At 40.1% G+C, this 19,155-nt stretch overlaps 1 protein-coding gene and 1 non-coding gene across 2 annotated transcripts in view; both read right to left on the reverse strand.

The window, feature by feature from the left end:
- The window catches only part of PKD1L1 (polycystin 1 like 1, transient receptor potential channel interacting), a 113,586-nt gene that overhangs the window by 24,567 nt on the left and 69,864 nt on the right, over positions 1–19,155 (reverse strand). The window contains 13 exon segments of the mRNA XM_049777515.1: positions 1,098–1,274; positions 2,667–2,751; positions 4,555–4,675; positions 5,629–5,803; positions 6,784–6,830; positions 7,410–7,479; positions 7,568–7,687; positions 10,438–10,611; positions 12,370–12,592; positions 13,685–13,791; positions 14,629–14,836; positions 16,147–16,230; positions 18,208–18,400. Of these exon segments, the coding sequence (XP_049633472.1) occupies positions 1,098–1,274; positions 2,667–2,751; positions 4,555–4,675; positions 5,629–5,803; positions 6,784–6,830; positions 7,410–7,479; positions 7,568–7,687; positions 10,438–10,611; positions 12,370–12,592; positions 13,685–13,791; positions 14,629–14,836; positions 16,147–16,230; positions 18,208–18,400 (1,784 nt within the window).
- LOC126014691 (small nucleolar RNA SNORA51) lies at positions 17,723–17,855 on the reverse strand. Its single transcript, XR_007497693.1, has one exon. It is a non-coding gene; the product is annotated as a small nucleolar RNA SNORA51 (small nucleolar RNA).

The following is a 19,155-nucleotide window of genomic DNA, read 5'->3' on the forward strand; positions in this document are numbered from 1 at the left end:
AGAAATTACCGTTAGGCAAAAACAGGTGTAGTCAGGGATTGTATTTAGGGCCAATTATGATTTTAACCACAATGCCTCACTTAAAAAGAGGGGGGATGAAAAGAAGCCTCTGAAGAAAATAAGAAAATAGAGATCCAGAAGATGTAAGGGAATCGGTTCCACAGTGTTTCTCCTCATCTGAGGATGAGGACAGTTGACACAAATCAAGATGTAAAGCCTCTAGAATTAATCATGCATTAATGATGCCTCAGTCTAGTTTCCTTAGCATTCTAGGTGTCTATTCATCTTTAGAATGAAGGGCCATAAAACCCACACTGAAAATGGTGTTTTAAGGAATAAGTTACGCAATCCACATAATTGAAGTATAGGCATTATAGGTCAAGCAGTGGTGTGCAGAATTCGCCCTTATGATGATAAACCATTTACCATTATCACCAGGCCCAGGTAAGGTTAATAGATTAAGGGGAAAGGGTTAGGAGGTGTAAAAGGGTACTCTAGATACTTAGTCATTAGATCAGTGTTCCCAAACTAATTTGGTTAATGCTCCCTTTTCAGAGGAAAGTTCACTTAGTATTCACCCTGGAGATCTACTTTGCTTAATAAACAATCATAAAACACCCCTGAATTGGGGTTGGAGTGATAGCATAGTAGTTAGGGCATTTGCCTTGCATGTAGGTATAGTACAACAAGTACAACAAGTATAGTACAGCTGCATAGTATTTTATTGTAGCAAATTAATGTACAATGTAAATGTACCAAAGTTTCTTTATTCACTCTGTGCTTAGGCACTTGGATTGTTTCCAGATTTTGGCTATTGTAGATAGTGCTGAAATGAACATAAAGCATAGATGCCTCTTCTTCAGATGGGGTGGGAGTGGGCTGATGGGAAGGTAACTGGTAAAATTTGTGGCAGGAAATAAACACTTGTGAAATCGAATAAACACTGGGTGTTGGAACATTACATGACAGAAACTCAACTATCAATATATCTCAGGATGATTTAATAAAAACATGAAAAATATCAGTTCAGATGTGCTTAATGAGAATAGAGTGCTATTTTCTGAAACATGATATGGACATACACATTATTTCCTTACCTTTCCAACATCACTTGAATAGTTGGGAATACTACAAAAGGAAGATAAGGGTGTGCAGGTCTTGGGTGATGCAACTAATTCAGAATCCAGATACTTGGTAGCAGCATGCAAAGACTCAGTGAAAAAGTGCTTGTCATCTTTCCTTTTCCAAGCAAAAGCTAATGCCACAAGGCCAATCTGGAAGGATATACGTGACAGGTGATGATATTCATAAAACCACACAGAACTGCCCTTGATGCTCTAAAGGACTTAAGAGACTTAGACCTGTATCTGGCTTTGGTTCCTGGAAAGCCCTTCTTCAGGAGGGGCAATGAGCCAGAAACCTGTTTCCCTAAAGGGCTTCAGTATCCTCACCCCACCCAGCAACTGAGTATCGGCCTTTGCAGTCTTTGTAGCTGGCACTGGATTTTTATAGCTGGCACCCTGAACAGGTGAACACAATAGAACCCTGTATTCTACAAAGACTTCAAGAAGAAAAAGATGTAAGTAAAAAGGTGAATGTTGAAAAAGAGAGAAAATGATCAAAAGAGAAAAAGAGAGAAAATGAGCAAAAGAAAATTTAAAATAGAAATTATTTGCCCCTTAGATAGATAGAAATAGAAGATATGAGATGAGGCTGTTCAGGGTGTTATGGCTGTAGACCAAAGGGGGGAAAAAGTAGAAGATGAAAAACTAAACCCCATAACTGTCCCTTTTCAACAGGAAGCAGCTAGAAAGATTGTGTTGCCCCATTACCAAAAGGATCAGAATTTTTCACTTTCTTAGGTTAGGCATAGGTTTTATAAAAAGTTAAGAAGTTACTATTTATGTTTCCTAAACATTGGTTCATTTCTTTGGAGCTTTCAAAATAATACTCAAGATATTAGGAGCAGAAATGCAGCTGACAACCACTCTTGCTAGAAGATTTGCAGAAGATCATCACCTGACTGAATGCCATTGACTGCTGCTGATAACTAGCATATATTGTATGAACAATATAGAGGATACTTGACTTACCTGGGCAATACTATTTCATTCATATGTTATATATTTAATTATTAACATAAAAGGGGGAAATTGTTGGTGTATTTAAGGGAATTATTCAATTTATTTTTAAGAGATGATGACACCCCCCTGTGGTGGTAGTTGAACTGGGACACACCTCCTGAAACTGACAACTGCCCCAAAGTATAAAAAGCAGAGTCTGTATAAAATAAAGTTATAAGGGACCAGGGAAAAGGCCAGAGCAGAGCCTGCCAGGCCTTGGGGGGCTGAAGGCCCTGGTCCACTGGCTTTGGGCTAGTAATAAAGTATTGGTGAATGCTGCCTACTCCATCTCATTCTCTGTTCTCTCTCTCTCTCTCTGTCTCTCTGTCTCTCTCTCTGTCTCTCTGTCTCTCTCTCTCTCTCTCAGACCTATAGATCTACTTGGTCCTCTCTGGCTGGTAAATTACCAATTTCTCTCTCAGAAGCCATCCAACAGTGCCAGACTTCAGGTTGGGAATAAAATAATACATTATTTCTACCCTTTCTCTCCTGGGCCACTTGGGTGGCTTTGCTACAACTAATAGGGTGTGATGGTCTGCTCACCATGAATGGCTGGGTGAGGAAGACACAGCACAAGATGGAGACGGTCAGCAGGCACATCCACTGGACACATTGTGCTATTCCAAATCTGTTCCCAGAGAGAAAGTATCAGCGCTATAAAGATAAGTCTGCCATATTTAGGAATATATTTAAGCATGCCTGTGGTTGGGAATGAGGAAAGTTCATCAAGAAGAGATGGAAGGAGGTGCTGGGGAATGCCTGTACATCAGGGTCTCTTCATGCCAGGAGGATTTAATGTCTCTGATGTGGGAAAGAGGCAGGATACTCAGCATACAGCAGTAGAGGGCACAAGATAGAAGAAGGTAGTAGTTAAAATATCAAAAGCAACTACAATAACAAAGTATTTCCATGTGCTGAGTTCTCTGAGTTCTGAGCAGATGCCTAGCACTCTGAAGCAGGATAGCACTGAGGATTACCTTTGTTTCTCTTAAAATTCTGTAAGCTTGCAGAGTCAACAACAATGAAATCATGAGACCCAAAATTCCACAACCAAACTTAAATAAAAATGGGCCAGTGATGATGGCAGACTAGCGTTGGGGTGGTGGCATGGGAAAGACTCTGGGAACATTGTTGACACTGGTGGTGTGATTGGTCCTGAAACATTACACGTCTGAATCCCAACTGAGAATAACTCTGTAAATCACAATGATTTACATTAAAAACAAAAACAAAAACTACAAAATTCAGTCTGAAATACGATGAGTTCATATGCATAAATATTGTGATTGGTTAAGATTATTAACACAGCCACCCCCAATATAAAGTGTTTTTTGGCAATAATTCTTAAACCTACTCTCATCAACTTTCAACTATACAGTATATTTTTTATTACATATAGTCTCCATACTGGAGAGTAGTTCTGTGGTTTTTTTTTTTCTGCCATAACTGAAAACTTTCCTGCTTACCTATTGTACCCCATTTATTCTTCTTCCAGCCCCTTGAAAAAAATATTTTAATCTTTGTTTCTATTAAATTGGTCTCAAAACACAAATCCATACTAAAGAGCCAGAACTACTCTTCCTAGTCTCAACTGATGTCACATTAGACTCCTGTCGCTGGGGCTGAATAAGCATGAAAGGAAGCAGCTGTGCTGTGACATCATGAAAGTTTATTAAATATGAGTAGCATGAGTAAGTCATCTCTATCTTGAAGGTATATACTTTTTCAATTGATTGAACAATTAAGGAAACCTTCTTGATCAGGGAACCTCAATTGTTTCCTACCTCATGGAACTCAGCCACTGGCTTAGGGGAAAGGTCCTTGTAACAACCAGAATTTAGTGATTATCATTCCTAAGTTTGCCAAGTTTAGTCACCCTCTGGGATTTGTATGTTTTTCTTAACCCTCCATTGTAAAACTCTTTCCCCAACTTCTTGTTTCTCTAACCTCTTCTTTTGATATGTAAAAGCCTACCTGGATTATAGGACCTTCCCCCACCCTAGTGAATGTCTGGATAATAAAGAAAAAGTGATGGCACATGGCAGATAGGCAGCACATGGCAGGAGAGAATGAACATGGCAGATAGGCTGCATATAGCAGAGGAAGGCCATGAGGAATAAAGCAAGGTGACTCCGATGAATAATTTTTCTAACTGCTTGGTGTATTATTTCCCTGCCACTACCCTGCTTCATCAGACCCATTGGCCTAAGGGGTTATAAATACAGTGCCTGGGGTAGTCTCCTCCAACTTGTAGACTTTATATTTTTATTTTTATTCTACATCCCATAATGAGAACAAGAAACAAGGCCTTTAATAATAGTCATATCGGATGCAGAGTTTGATGAGTTCCCTGAAACAGGAATTCCCTTACCACTGGAAACATTTCCATAAAAGTCCTGCTAGTATTTGAAAACCTTTATAACAGACTCACCTAAATCCCAGGAATCCTGTCCCCAGGCCACAGGCCACAGAAATTATTCCACAAACAGTCCATGCTAAAGAGCCCCACCAAGGCCAGCATGTGGCGAGTGCTTCAAGGCTAACTTGAGGGGCTGTGGAAGAGTAAGCAGAGACCCACATTAACAGCAATTTAGATTCCATCCATGCTGAGCTTTTTCATGACATTAACTTTAATTAGCCCAGACCGGGCATTTGGTTGTGTTTTTGAAGGTGTTTCTATATGTACTTAATATTTGAATGTTGGTAAAGGGAATGAAGTATATTGCCATCCCCCATGTGGTGGCCCTCACTTAATTACTTGTGTTATGAATAGAGCACAAAGCAATTCCACCTACTTGGACTTTGAGCTGAACTACCAGCTTTTCCTTGTAGTCAGACCTGAATTTATAGCATCTGTTTTGCTAGGTCTCTAGACCATTAACTTCAGATTTGAAAATTGTTAACCTCTGTAAATCATGCAAACTAGCAAGCTAAGTCATTACAATTGATTTCTCTCTCTCTCTTTTTTTTTTTTTTTTGTTTATTTTGGGCCATACCTGGCAGTAATCGGGGTTTCTTCTGGCTCTATGCTCAGAAATCACTTCTGTTGGGCTCAGGAGACCATATGGGATACCAAGAATTAATCCAGGTTGCCTGCACTCGAGGCAAGTGCCCTACCCACTGTACTATCATTCATGCCTTTCTTCATTGGGTTTTTGGACCACACCCAGCAGTACTCATGAGTTTTTCCTGGCTTTGCACTCAGGACTCACTCCTGGTAGGCTTGGGGGACTATATGGGATGCTAGGGATCAAGCCTGGGTCAGCCACATGCAAGAAAAATGACCTATCTACCTATCACTCTGGCCCTACAGTAAATTTCTTAACACACAGATTGCAAATGGCTTTTTCACTGGAAATTCCTAGTACTCAGAGATTTACAATACTAAAGTGGGACCTCGACTTCCTTTCTGTTTAAGTTTAAGATGGGACTGTATTTGATATGATCAGATCCCATTTTATATGTCCAAACTGTGCCCATGGTACAGGCTCCGTTTCATACCTACCAGCAATGTTACTGTGTGAATTAAGAGCGCCAAAATCACTCTTCTCTCCTAGAGCCAACTGACTAAGGTCATTCCCATAGACTTCTAGGTCAGGAGGCAGATGGCCGATGCCACTGAGGCTGGTTATCCTCTTCTGGGTTCCAATACAGCCAGAAAGATCAGCTGATGGGTTTTTCTTAAGGAAAAAAAATAAAGGTAAGATCAGACTTCTTAATATATACAGACCACTCAGCAGTATCCCTAGACTCCACAGTACTATGGTTTGTGACTGTTCTGAGAAGATGGGCCTGGCCAGCTATCTTTGTCCAGTTTAGGTCTAGGGATAGATTCTGGAGGTGAGGTAGGTCTCCAAGATGGGGAGGCTGATTCAGAACAGCTCCGGAATAATCAGATATATTCGGCTCTCATTTAGCCAAGAGTGCCTTGTGAACAGCATCTGGACCTAGTGGGATCAGAGCAATATGGTGGCAAGGCTCTCTGGGAGGGCAGAGCAGTAACCTCAGAGTAGGAAATGGAAAGGTCTGAGCAGGAGATCAGAGAGAAGTGGGACTTATTTCACAGAAATTACAGTCCACTGTCAGGAACAGCTTTCAGCAGAGTCCCACAGAGTTGGAGTCTAGGGAATCACATATGATCTGAAAGGTCTCCAAAGTCACACTTCTTTTCAAGACACAATCTCAGGGACCCAATGTGGTTGTTTTCTTCCACTGCCCTCTATTCACAGGCATGTCAGCTCTGTCCTGGAGAGCAATAGCATCTTCAATCCACAGCCACTTCTCATAGGGATTGGGGAAGAGTCAAATAAATATGCTGTGTCACTTTTCCAGAGTCTCTCCCACTGGATTTGCCACCCTCCTACTTTGCTAACCATTTCCTCAGGCCACATTCTAAAATTTCACTAGTGACACACACACACACACACACACACACACACACACACACACACACACACACACACACGGGTTTCCAAAACCTCCCTCTCCTTGGGCCTCCTGTGGCTGGCTGGATTTATGAAATGTGTCCTGGAAAACCCATACATTGTCCCTTAGCTTCCTCCCACCTTGGGTTTAACTCCATGACAAACAGCTCAGAGAGGCAAGAAGCTCTGATATAATTTTTAACTAGAGAATTAGTTGCTTATATTATCACATTTACCTTGGATGTCTCGTGGGCATCTGGAATCCTTCTCAGGAAATTAGTGTCTGTTTTGTTTTTTTGAGGGAGGGAGAAAAATCAAATTTAATACGTTAAATCAGGATATTAAGTCTCATAAGGGGAGCACCTTCTTCAGGGGAAAAAAAACCCCACATCTTTCTCCAACTCCATCTGGACTGGCTTTTCTAATTGAGAATAAAATTGCAAAGATGATTTATGTCATTGATATCCTAGTGTGGGCTTGGATAATTTCTTTTTTTTTTTTTTTTGGTTTTTGGGCCACACCCGGTAACGCTCAGGGGTTACTCCTGGCTATGAGCTCAGAAGTCGCTCCTGGCTTGGGGGACCATATGGGATGCCGGGGGATCGAACCGCGGTCCGTCTCCTAGGCTAGCGCAGGTAAGGCAGGCACCTTACCTCCAGCGCCACCGCCCGGCCCTGGATAATTTCTTAACATCATCAACTTTTTACATAATGAACAAAATGCAAGTATAAAGTAGTATGGGATGTTCCTTCAGGGCATTGGCCAGAAAGTATCAGTTGTGTTGAAAATGTCTTGTTTTCCTGTTGCTATACATCAAAAAATAATAAAAATTCCCCCTAAGCTCTTTTGAGAACACACATACCCTGAAATGCTTCTGTCTGCTCTCCTCTCTGGGGCAGAAGTGGCTCTGCTCTGAAATCCCCACTGGATTCCTGCAGAAGAAAAGGGAGATTGTTCAGGAGAGATGTGTGGACAGGGAGGGCATTTTCTAGGGGCAGGCAGTAAAATGCCCACTGGTACCTTGCTGAGCCTGAAGAGCAGGGACAAGAGCTGGGCCCCCGGAGATATGAGGAGGCTGCATAGGAAACCCATCTGGAAGTATCCAAGAGTGAAGTAAGTGGTGCTGGCACCCGGCAGGAGCTGTGGGTACCCAACAGTTGTAACAGTAGTAATTCATCACCTGAAATAAGTCCCACTCAAACAGAATATTCCATTTATAATTACAAATGTAAATAGTGTGACTTCTCTCTCCCTGAATCTCTGTTTTTTTTTTTCATCCCAAAAATTTAAAAAGAAAGTAAAATAGTCACAAAGAACCTTGTTTTTTTTCTAATAAAACCTTTTTTTTGGGGAAGGGCACACTGGGCAGTGCTCAGGAATTATTCTTGGCTCTGTACTCAGAAATTGCTCCTGGGAGGCTCGGGAGACCATATGGGATGCCGAGGGTCAATCCTGGGTCCATTCTGGGTCGGTCGCGTGCAAGGCAAATGCTCTACTTTTGTGCTATATTGCTCTGGTCCTCTATATTTTGATGGAACACTTGCTGAACACATTTGTTTTTTTACATTAGGTCCCATCGCAATTGCATATTTAGAAGATCTAATCCTTCCTACAGTCTGAAAAGAAGGCATCAATATCCCTGACAAGTCCATATGCAGAGAAAAAGGATTTGTGATGCAAGATCAAACAACTGCCCATCTCAGAAGACAGGACAACCTTAGCTTTCCTAACGACAAGCCTTACTATCATCCTAGATGGTCATGCATGGTTAAGTCCTTTGCTGCTACTTGATATCTCAATTTTTCACCAGCTGCTCATTTTATAACTTGTTCGGGATGGGTTATGTCCTGGAGGTACCCCAAGGCAAAGAGGCTCCACCAAAGGTTCTAGGAGCCCACTGGGTAGCTGTGATACTAGGGTCTTAAACATATGCTTTAGTATTTAAACCAAATCCCCAGATCTGCAAGAACACTTATTATTTATTTATTTATTTAAAGCAATAAAAATACATTCTGCTCTAGTGGCTAGAGAGACAGTACAGCAGATAAATATTTGCTTTGTAAGCTGCTGATCTGAGTTCAATTCTGGTACCTTATAAGGTTCTTCCAGGAATGATCCTTGAGTGAAGAATAAGGAGTAAACCTTGAGTACTTCTGTGTGTGTCCCGTCCCCCAATCAAACAAAAAGAATTCTTCCATCATTGTTTGGTTTTGTTGTTTAGGGGGAGGGGACTAAGGCCACAGCAAATGTGCCCAGGGCTTACTCCTCTGCTGGCTTTGCACCCCAGTAGGGCTCAGAGGACAATATATGGTCCCTGATATTGAACTCAGCTTGGCTGTTATTGATAAACTCAGAACAATCATGCTCTTTGATAGATGTATCACAGAACTTCACCTATGAAGTGTACTAATTGCCACATTCTCTAGCTAGTGGGAATAGAAATGGTCACTAGTAAACATATGACAGTTTTCTCTCACTGAAAAAGTTACTCTCTAAAGCATATGAGGTCACCATTCTAACTGATAGTTCTAGTTCAGAATTCTATAGCTCGGGAAAGACAATTAGGCCAGAGTTTCCAACTGTGAGGGAATAGGATATTCCAAGAGTGAATGTGGCCTTCAGAGCTGTACTGTTTTAGAGGGCATGTGTTTTTATTTTTAAATTTAAGTTTACTTTTAAAATAAAAAATAATTTAAATTTGTGGAATACTATGCAGCTGTTAGGAAAACGAATTCATGAAATTTGCTTATACATGGATGGATATGGAGGGCATTATGGTGAGCAAAATAAGTCAGAGGGAGAGAAATAGACAGAATAATCTCACTCATCTGTGGGATAGCTAAAAAAAAGATCCTATGGTAATAATATCCAGAGACAATAGAGTGAGGTACTGAAAGGAGAAAAAGTGATAGGCATGATAACCCTTCAGTAACAATGTTCTGAACCACAGGAAAGAGGGAGAGAAAAAGAGGGAGGGAGAGAGAAAAAGAGAGGGAGAGGAGAGAAAGATGGAGGGAGAGATAGAAAGATAGAGAGAGAAAGAATATGTCTGCCCCAGAGGCAAGCAAGAGGAAAACTGAGGACATTGGTGATCGGTGACAGAGAGAGAGAGAGAGAGAGAGAGAGAGAGAGAGAGAGAGAGAGAGAGAGAGAGAGAGAGAGAGAGAGAGAGAGAGAGAGAGAGAGAGAGAGAGCATGTCTGCCCCAGAAGCAAGCAGGAGAAAAACTGGGGTCATTGGTGATTGGTGGCCAGAAATGTGCACTGGTGAAGAATGTTATAGATTGTATGACTAAAACTCAATCATGAACAATTTTGTAACTGTGGGGGAAAAACCCAACTGTACTTAAAAAGAAAACAAACCACATCTGCATTATGAACAACCTTGTAACCACTGTGTTTAAATAAAGTAAAAAAAAGTTTTTTAATTTAAACTTTAACTTTTAAAATTTAACCTTAAATTTTTTCCAAGAGGGAGATGGGGGGCATTGGTGGTGGGAATGTAGCACTGGTGAAGGGATGTGTGTATTACTTTATTGAAACCCAACTACAATAATTTCTATAATCATGCAGCTTAAATAAAGATGGTATTAAAAATAATTTTTCCCAAGCAACTCTCCTTTCAGGCAGTCTGCTTGCTGACTCCTCTGAGGAAGTCGAATCTGTGGTAGATCAGTCACATATGGCAGCAAGTCTACTTAATCAGGCCTATGTTTCTCCCACTAAAACCACTCACTGCTCACTCACTGCTGGGCCTTCCAGGTACAAGGAACGAGTTTCCCTAAATCTTACTCTGAAGTCTGGGGGTTCATTAATTTCTTAATTAAAATGGCATCACATTGCAGTTAGGGTGACCAGAAACAACTGGAATGACACTCTAGGGGCCTCGCACCTGTTCTTGTCCCGCAGCAACCATCAGGGCCGAAAGCCATGCATACACACACAGCAAAGCCAAGGCCACAGTGAGTCGAGGTGTGTGCAGGTAGTGACTGGAGGAGGGCCGGCTGTACACGGAGGCCCACACGTGGAAGTCCTCAAGATATTCGGTGAATTTGGAGTATAAAAGCTGGAAGAGAGATTTTCACTGACATTTAAATAAATGTGGTGGCACTTTGACAGAAATCATCATTTTCTGAGTTGAGGTGCTCCAATTTGGTGATTTTCTTTTCTTTTTTTGATTTTTGGGTCACACCCGGTGATGCTCAGGTGTTACTCCTGGCTATGCGCTCAAAAATCGCTCCTGATTTGGGAGACCAAATGGATGCTGGGGATCGAACCAAGGTCTGTCCTGGGTCAGCTGCGTGCAAGGCAAATGTCCTTCTGCTGCGCTATCACCAGTTTGGTGATTTTCCAACCCTAGCTCACTAGCTGACTGCTGAGTCTTGCTCCAGCTCTGACTTTCAGGTTGGTAACAAGACAATTTAACTCTAAAATGCTGAATTAGAAAGTGCAAAAAAATGCAATAAGTACTGCCATTAAAAATGATATAAAATAATTTTATATAGAAAACTAATAAACTTTGTAGTTCATTGTTGAGATTTATGAGGTTATAGGTGGTTTTGTCTTTTTCTCTGACATTATGCTTTGATCACATCTGTATTTAATTTATATTTATTTATTTATTTTAGTTTTGGGGCTACACCCAGCAGTGCTCAGGGCTAAGTCCTGGGTACTCAAGGGCCGGCCATGTCTGGCAGGTATCAAGGGATCTTATAGGGTGCTGAGGATCTAATCTGGGTTGTTTATTTGTTAACTCAGTTGTCAGGGAAATAAAATGCCTTCAATTTTCAGGTCCCTAGATACTATCAAATAATAGGAAATCACAAATTCTCCAAATTTTAGAGTTAAAAGAAAAATGCTACTTTAATAATTGGCAAAGATTTATGCTTGATGACTATTTAATTGATGCCCAATTTAACATAAGACTATCCTTGCATTTTATTTTGCTTTGTTTTGGGGTTACACCCAATAATGTTCAGGGATTATGCCCAATAATGTTCAGGGGTTATGCCCAATAATGTTCAGGGGTGTTACCCCTGGCTCTGCACTCAGAAATCGCTCCTAGTGGTATTCAGGAGGCCATTGGGTTGCTGGGGAATCAAATCCAGGCCAGCAATATGCAAGTCAGGTGCCCTATCCACTATATTGGCCCCACATAAAGCTATCTCTTTTGTTTGTTTTTTGTTTTTTGGGTCACACCCAGCAATGCTCAGGGGTTACTCCTGGCTCTACACTCAGAAATCGCTCCTGGCAGGCTCAGGGAACAATATGGGATTCGAACCACAGTCCTTCTGCATGCAAGGCAAACACCCACCTCCATGCTATCTCTCCAGCCCCACATAAAGCTATCTTGATATAAACGAATACCAGCATTATTATACTTACTCATTTTTTTCTTTGTATTTCTCAGTATTTTTTTTTTAATTTTATTGTGCCCAATGTGAATTACAATTCTCTCACAGTAATAATTGAGGCACATAGTGACAATGAGTGAGGGGCATTCCCACCACCAGTGTTGTCCTCTCTCCACTCCTGTTCCCAGCATGCATCCCATATCTCCCTCCTTTACCCCCCAGGATGCTAATGTAACTGGTCCCCACTTGTACAGCTTGTTGTAGATTGTGTATCAATTCTGTTGTCATTACTTTGGGTTTGGTGTTCAAGCATGATCATTTTTTATTTCCACTAAATGATCATACAACTGTCTGGTCCTGGTACCATCTATTTCCCCCCGCCCCCTCAAGTGTTTAAAGGCCTGGCCTGCTTAGAGAAGCAAAGCGAGGAACCCAGAACTAGCACTTCTGGACACCGGATGCCAGCTTACCTTCCAGAAGCCAAGACCCTGGTACAGGCAGGTCAACTCCCGCTCCACACTGCCATCGCCCTGGCTCACTGCTAGCCAGCTCTCCGCACGGAAGAAGCAGCACTGGCCCTGTGCCCTGAGCAGCTCTTTCACCATGACGTGGCTCACAAACCAGGCAGGAGAAGGTCCGGAGCTGTCGTGCCAAAGGTGGATTTTCTGGAGGGGTCCTAGCATTGCTGGGGCGCTGAGCACACACCAAAACATATTATCGGACAAGGGTGGGTGACTTGGGTACCCAAGGCCTGGAGCCAGTTCTGATTCTCATATTCAGGAGACATGTTAACAAAAAAAAACATAATGTACAGTGATACAGGAATCCCTTCTGGAAAAATACAATGATAGTAACTGATTGCAGGTCCCTTTTCTTACACAATAGTAGATCTTCCTGGCCACGCTAAAGACACTTTCTGCAGGCAGAATCCATCTTCTCTTAAACCTGACTCAGTAAAATCTGCTGGCAGGTGGTACTTAGTACTAAGTCTGAAGTGAGTAGCTATTCTTTCATTCATGAGGCAATATGGTTGCTGTGAGAACATTATGGAATTTTTGGACACAAACCTAGTGATCAGAGCATATAGACGCACACTCTAAAGGGAATATCATGTTCTATATTTGCTCTGATCACTAGGCTTGTGTCCAGACATATATATAAAGCATGATGGTCCCTTTAGAGTGTGTTTTTAAGATATATTTAATAATTATATATTATATAAAACATAATCAATATTTATATGTAATTTAATAACATATAATATAATGATTAATATATTTGCATATACATAATATATAATATTTCATTATATATGTATATGTTATATACAGCTTTATGATGCATCTGACTTCATTTGTGCCCATCATAAAATTAAGTCTGAGTTTTACCTCTTTTCTCCAAGTGTGTATTTTTGGGTCATACCTGGCAGGGTTTGGAGAACCATATGCTGGGAGTCTAACCAAGGCTAGCTGTGTGCCAAGGAAGATGCCATAACCCCTGCACTATCTCTCCAGCCTACCTTTTCCTTGTAATTTAGGCATAGTGTACCAAATCAGTATTATAAATAAAACTATGTTTATTTTGTTATTTCATATTTTCTGAGGAGACCTGATCTGGATCATCCATAAGTATATAACCATGTGTTCTTCCACATCCAAAATTTTAGATGAAAAAAAATTAAATTTACAGGTTTAGGTATTTCCTATTTTTTATTTTTGGCAAGGTTCTACTAATTCTAATGGAGCCATCTTTTACAAATTGTGCAGTGATCATATTTGGGAATACCTCAGAATAAAAGTATGTCTGGAATTGCTTTCAAACAGGGGCTTCTCTGGACAATAAAGTTCTTTTGGCTCAGAAAGTCCATTTTCTCCATAGAAAACAATGTAGACCTTAAATAAAAAAGCATAAGAGTGTAAGATATCGTATAATGCTTGGATACAATTTTAAGATCCTGAATAATGTAAGGTAGAGGTTTCCCACTACCTCTTCTACTTTCCATGCTTCCACAAAACCGTAATACAAGGACAAGTGACACAGCGTGGACACACTAGCAGCACCAATTCTAGGGATGCTGAGGCCTTAATTCTAGGGATGAGGAGGCCTTCCTTGAGCTTTCCTGGGAGATATCAGGAAAGCAGGACCACTAGAGTGGTCTAGATTCATACATACTTGTTCTAGAAAAGCCAGGTGCCAAGGATTCACTAGGATGCATTTGCTTCACTAAGTAAAGGAACACAATAGTGGGTCACTGAAGTTGCCTGAAGAATGTTGTAGATTCTGGGACAAGAGTAAAAGGAGGAGCCTTCCAAGAAGGCATATCACTCTTGATAGATTCCAGTTAAGCTGTGACAGTTATAGATTGCTGGCTCTGAGGAAAAAGGAAGCCATGATTTCTCTTGTTCAAAGTTACAAACCCAGGAAAGTATGTTTCAGGAAATAGGCAACACAGCATATCCAAATCACCATGCTTTGTGGAATGCCATTCATCCCTATCTATCCCCTTAAGATACCATTTTATTTGTTTGTTTATTTATTTATTTATTTTGGGTTTTGGGCCATGCCCGGCAGTGTTCTGTGCTCAGAAATCACTTCTAGCAGGCTCAAGGGACCATATGGGATGACAGGAATAGAACCCAGGTCCATCCCAGGTCGGTAGCATGCGAGACAAATGCCCTACTGCTGTGCTGACTCCAGCTCCCAGATACCACTTTCAAGAGGTGGGTTACCTTTGCACTAAAGTGAGAAGGGGTCCGGAAACCAGTGTCAATGACCACAGCATACAACTGGTGGTCGAGAGGGACATTTTCTTGCAAAAAGATATAACCCATTTTCTTTTTTTCACGGTGATCTACTCGCTTACTTTTAATGACCATCAAGGCATAAAGGATCATAAAAATAACAATAACAATGCTGGGAAGTAGATTTTCTGGGTGTCTGAAATAAGAGAAAAAGTAAATTACTCATAAAATTAAACATGGAGCCAAAGATCAGTTTAAAACATGCTGCATGCACAGCATATTCAAATGTCTGTTGGTTTTTAGTCTTTTGTTTTGTAACTGGGGAAAAAATACTTAAATTTAACTGGGAAAGTATTTAAGAAGGGAAAGATAGAAGTGGAGTAGCTTCTGGGCATTAGAACTGGTTGAACACTTCAAGGGAGAAGGTGTTAAGAGTTGGTCACCAGAATCTTTGAAGAACAGAACTGGCACACAGCAAAATGACAGCATGTTCTCTGCACAAAGACATTGTGAGGGACTGACCAGCTTTGTATCTGAAAGCTATGAAATGTTAAGGACTCTATCTAAGGAACTATGTTTATCAATGACTCCCAGGCTCCTTGTTAAGAAAGGTGACAGAATACATATGAAAAATTTAACAAGCAGCTCTGATGAAGGTTCCCTTCTATAGAAATAAGGCAGATGTTCTTCCCCCAGCCTATCGCCTTGTTCTAACTTTTATTCTGGGCAACCAAGCTGACCAGAGAAAGATCACTGAGTCCACGTAAGGAGAAAACCCCTAGAGTTTCTTGAGTTAGGTATCTAGCCTAATGAATGCTTAGCTTCATATGCATAGACCTTACATGGTTTCAAATGGGACCTGTGCTTCAGAATAGCACGGTTCCTCTGTGACTTCAAGTAGTATCTTCCAGCTGGACATTTCCCAAGGCTTATCTTTCCCCATCACCAGTATCTCAGACACTATTAATCTTTTCACACATTGTCTTGCCCACTTGCTATTCTATAAGTCTTTGAAAATGTGGGAGAGGGTCATAGAATTCTGGTGAAAATGGATTATATGCTGAGGTAAAGGTCTTTATTCTATAAATATAAGGGGGTAAAGTTCATAGCATCCTCAGCAGAAAATGCAGATTTTTTCATTAATACTTACTCTGAAAATATTTATTTAGTATCTGTAATAGGTAGCCTCATACTAAGCATAGATCAAGAGAGTCAAATTAAGTAGTATTATTACTATTGATCATAACAACAAAATAAACAGCGGAGCAGACTTCCTACTGCTACAATATTCTAAAGCTATTCTTAATAGTAAGGAGACTATGCCTATGCTATTACATTTTTATACATGTTCCTATAGTTAATAGACAGATACTACCTATCATTTAAATAAACCTCCTAACACCTATTTCAAAAATGTAACAAAATGAATTTCAAGCATTTACTAATTAAGCATCAGTGGACATTAGTATGAATAATATTTTATGTAGATTAGAAAATGAAACTTACCTCCGTAATATGGAAATGTCACTCTCTTCAAAACTGGCATTTACTTTTCTTCTTGCGAGAGTGAATGCTGCCAGGTGACTGTAGCTAAAAGGGTTAGAGCAGTTGTGTACAGTGAGATGGTAAAAAGCATAAAAAGGAAAAGTTCCCAAAACTACAATTTTATGGCATTGTAGCTATGGCTACAAATATCAATTAGAGATTGATAAAATATCAATTAGATATTTTTATTTAAAAGAATCAATTAGGGGCCTGGAGAGATAGCACAGCGGCGTTTGCCTTGCAAGCAGCCGATCCAGGACCAAAGGTGGTTGGTTCGGATCCCGGTGTCCCATATTGTCCCCCGTGCCTGCCAGGAGCTATTTCTGAGCAGACAGCCAGGAGTAACCCTAGAGCATCGCCGGGTGTGGCCCCAAAACAAAACAAAAAATAAAATAAAATAATAAAAGGATCAATTAGAAGGCGTACCATTGATGCCTTCTTCATGTTTGAGTTTTTGAGCCCACAACTCTCCAGGCTGCCTGTGGTATCTGCTGCCAGAGGCATTGGCTGCCCTCACTTGAAAACATATTATGATTACAGATATCTCTAGGTTACCTGGCACAGATTAGTTCATACTGAGATACTTAGGTTTAAATTACAGCCCAGGTGGTATTGATGACTTGCTTGCTATCCTTGTGATGTGTACCTAATATTCTGTGTGCTTGAATCTTGATTTGTATCTGAATCTCAATCCTGGCATTATATTCCTACATCTGTAACTTCTACCCTAACATTTATTGATAAAAAATATTGTTCCTGGCAGAAAAAAACAGCCTGGCTCCTTCACCAAGTTCCAACAGAAATAAACACTACCAATATTTCCCAGGTAGTCCACTCCTGTCTGATCTCTCTATAGGATTCTCAGAAAGGAGGGGTGTCAAAGTCTTCTTTCTGCATGAATTTTAGTAGCTCAGGGTCACACCCTGAAAGAAATGACCCATCTCTTCAACCAAACCTTATTAAACTTCCAAGCCACCTGATTTGTTTTAGAACTATAAATCCTGGATTGCATGGCTGTGTGAAGTCAATATTTTATAGCTGTGTCAGCCCACACATAGAAAATCTGATGGGAAAGTTAAATAGTGACACAGAAGGCTTTATTAACGTCCATAGAGCCCATTAAATTCTTAAACACTGACTTTAGTATCTACAGAGAGATATAACAATTGTTTCAAATTGACCCGTGCTGCTATAAATTTTGATCATTCCATTTGTTTTTGTTCTAACAGGACCTATGAAATAAATTTGTTTCTACCTGCTTGGAGGCAAGCTATAGTAATGGGTGTGAGACTGGGGACACTGATCGAGGGACGGTTACACTGGTGGTGGGTTTGATGCTTGAAATATGTAATCCCTGATATAACTATAATGAACAAATCACAATGTTATAATAAAAACTACATAGTTTTTCAAATTCACATTTATAACAATACCATGGAGGCTTATCTACAGTGAAGGCAGAACACAGAGATCACAGGAAAAAATGAGACCAGAGACCTTGTATGATTACAAACACACACCTAGAGAATTTATTTATTTTTGTCCCCCAATTCACAATACAGACCAGGCAAAGGGCCTGTGTTGAGGTGCATATGGGGTGCATTTACTGTACCTCCTCTTTCTATACAGTCAGTGTAAAGAACACAGCCTGTGGTAAGAATTGGGAGGTCACACCTGGAGAATTTAAAGGCACATACCATAACAGTCCCCATAAGAACCTAGTACTATTATTACTTCAATAGTCATTTGATAAATACAAATTACATGACAGTTATAGGAGACACACACACATACACACACACACACACACACACACACACAATGACACCCCTGTAAGGCCACAAAACAATGAACGGGGAAGCAGATCTAGAAATGGAGGGCATTAAGAATGGAATCACACAAACCAAGATACTTCATTTTAATAATCAGACAGGGTTATTAAAGGTTCTGAGGACTGTGCTAAACACAGGAGAAAATACACATTAAAAAACTTCAAATTCTTTCTCAGTCCTACATCTATACCTGCAGTTCACTTTATCAGGAGACGTTCCTGGCTGCGGAGAGAATTCCTTAGATTTCCACTCTCTTGAATCCCAAAATATACACTGAAGCCAGTGGAAATGTATGGAATAATTTACTGACTTAGCAAAAGATTTGTATAGAGGTGTTCTGTCATAGTCAGCATCTAATAAGGACAAATACCCGAAGTTTGGACCTAAAAAGAGAAAACCAAATTAACATATGTAACTTCAAGATTGAAAACATACAGTTTGAACATACCAAATAGAGAGCAAAAGATTGTGGAGGACAAAACTTGGAATTAGAACAGAATTGAGCAAGTGATTCCTCTTTATGTAAGCTGTGAATTAAATGAAACAATACAAAATTCTTGTAGTTGATTTTTAGTGGGAAATGGTAATGTTTCAAGTTCCTGTAGATTCCCTAAATGAGTTACCCTTCCCTAAAGGATGAGGAAAAGAGACATTTTTCTATTCTCTCTCAGCTCCCTCCGATGATCTTTTGTACAAGTCACATGATAATAGCATATCCTAAGTATGCAAAATTTTGGGAAAGGTAATATAATGACCTGATGATCTTAATCTATAATTCTGGTAGTTTTTTAACTTTTAGAAGCAAAAACATATAACATTCCATTAACAAATTTTCCCAAGACATTTTAACCGATTATTTAAAAAACAATGAGACATTAACAATTTGTAAAGCAATGAAATTACTTTATAATAAATTTAATAATGAGCACCAAATAAATATTTTGGAAGATCTTAAGGAGTAAAGATTAAGAAGTAGATCTTTCTTTCTGTTTGATCTATTTAATGGCAAAAGTGTTGAAGTCTTCCACTATTGTGTGCCAGTCGGTATGCTTCTCTCTGTAAGCAGAAGCTTTGCAAACTTTGCTGACTCTTCATTTGGTACATACAAATCGATGAATTTAACTTTTAATACCTCATT

The sequence above is a fragment of the Suncus etruscus genome, chromosome 7 (assembly GCF_024139225.1).
Source record: "Suncus etruscus isolate mSunEtr1 chromosome 7, mSunEtr1.pri.cur, whole genome shotgun sequence".
In the NCBI taxonomy this organism is placed as follows: domain Eukaryota; kingdom Metazoa; phylum Chordata; class Mammalia; order Eulipotyphla; family Soricidae; genus Suncus; species Suncus etruscus.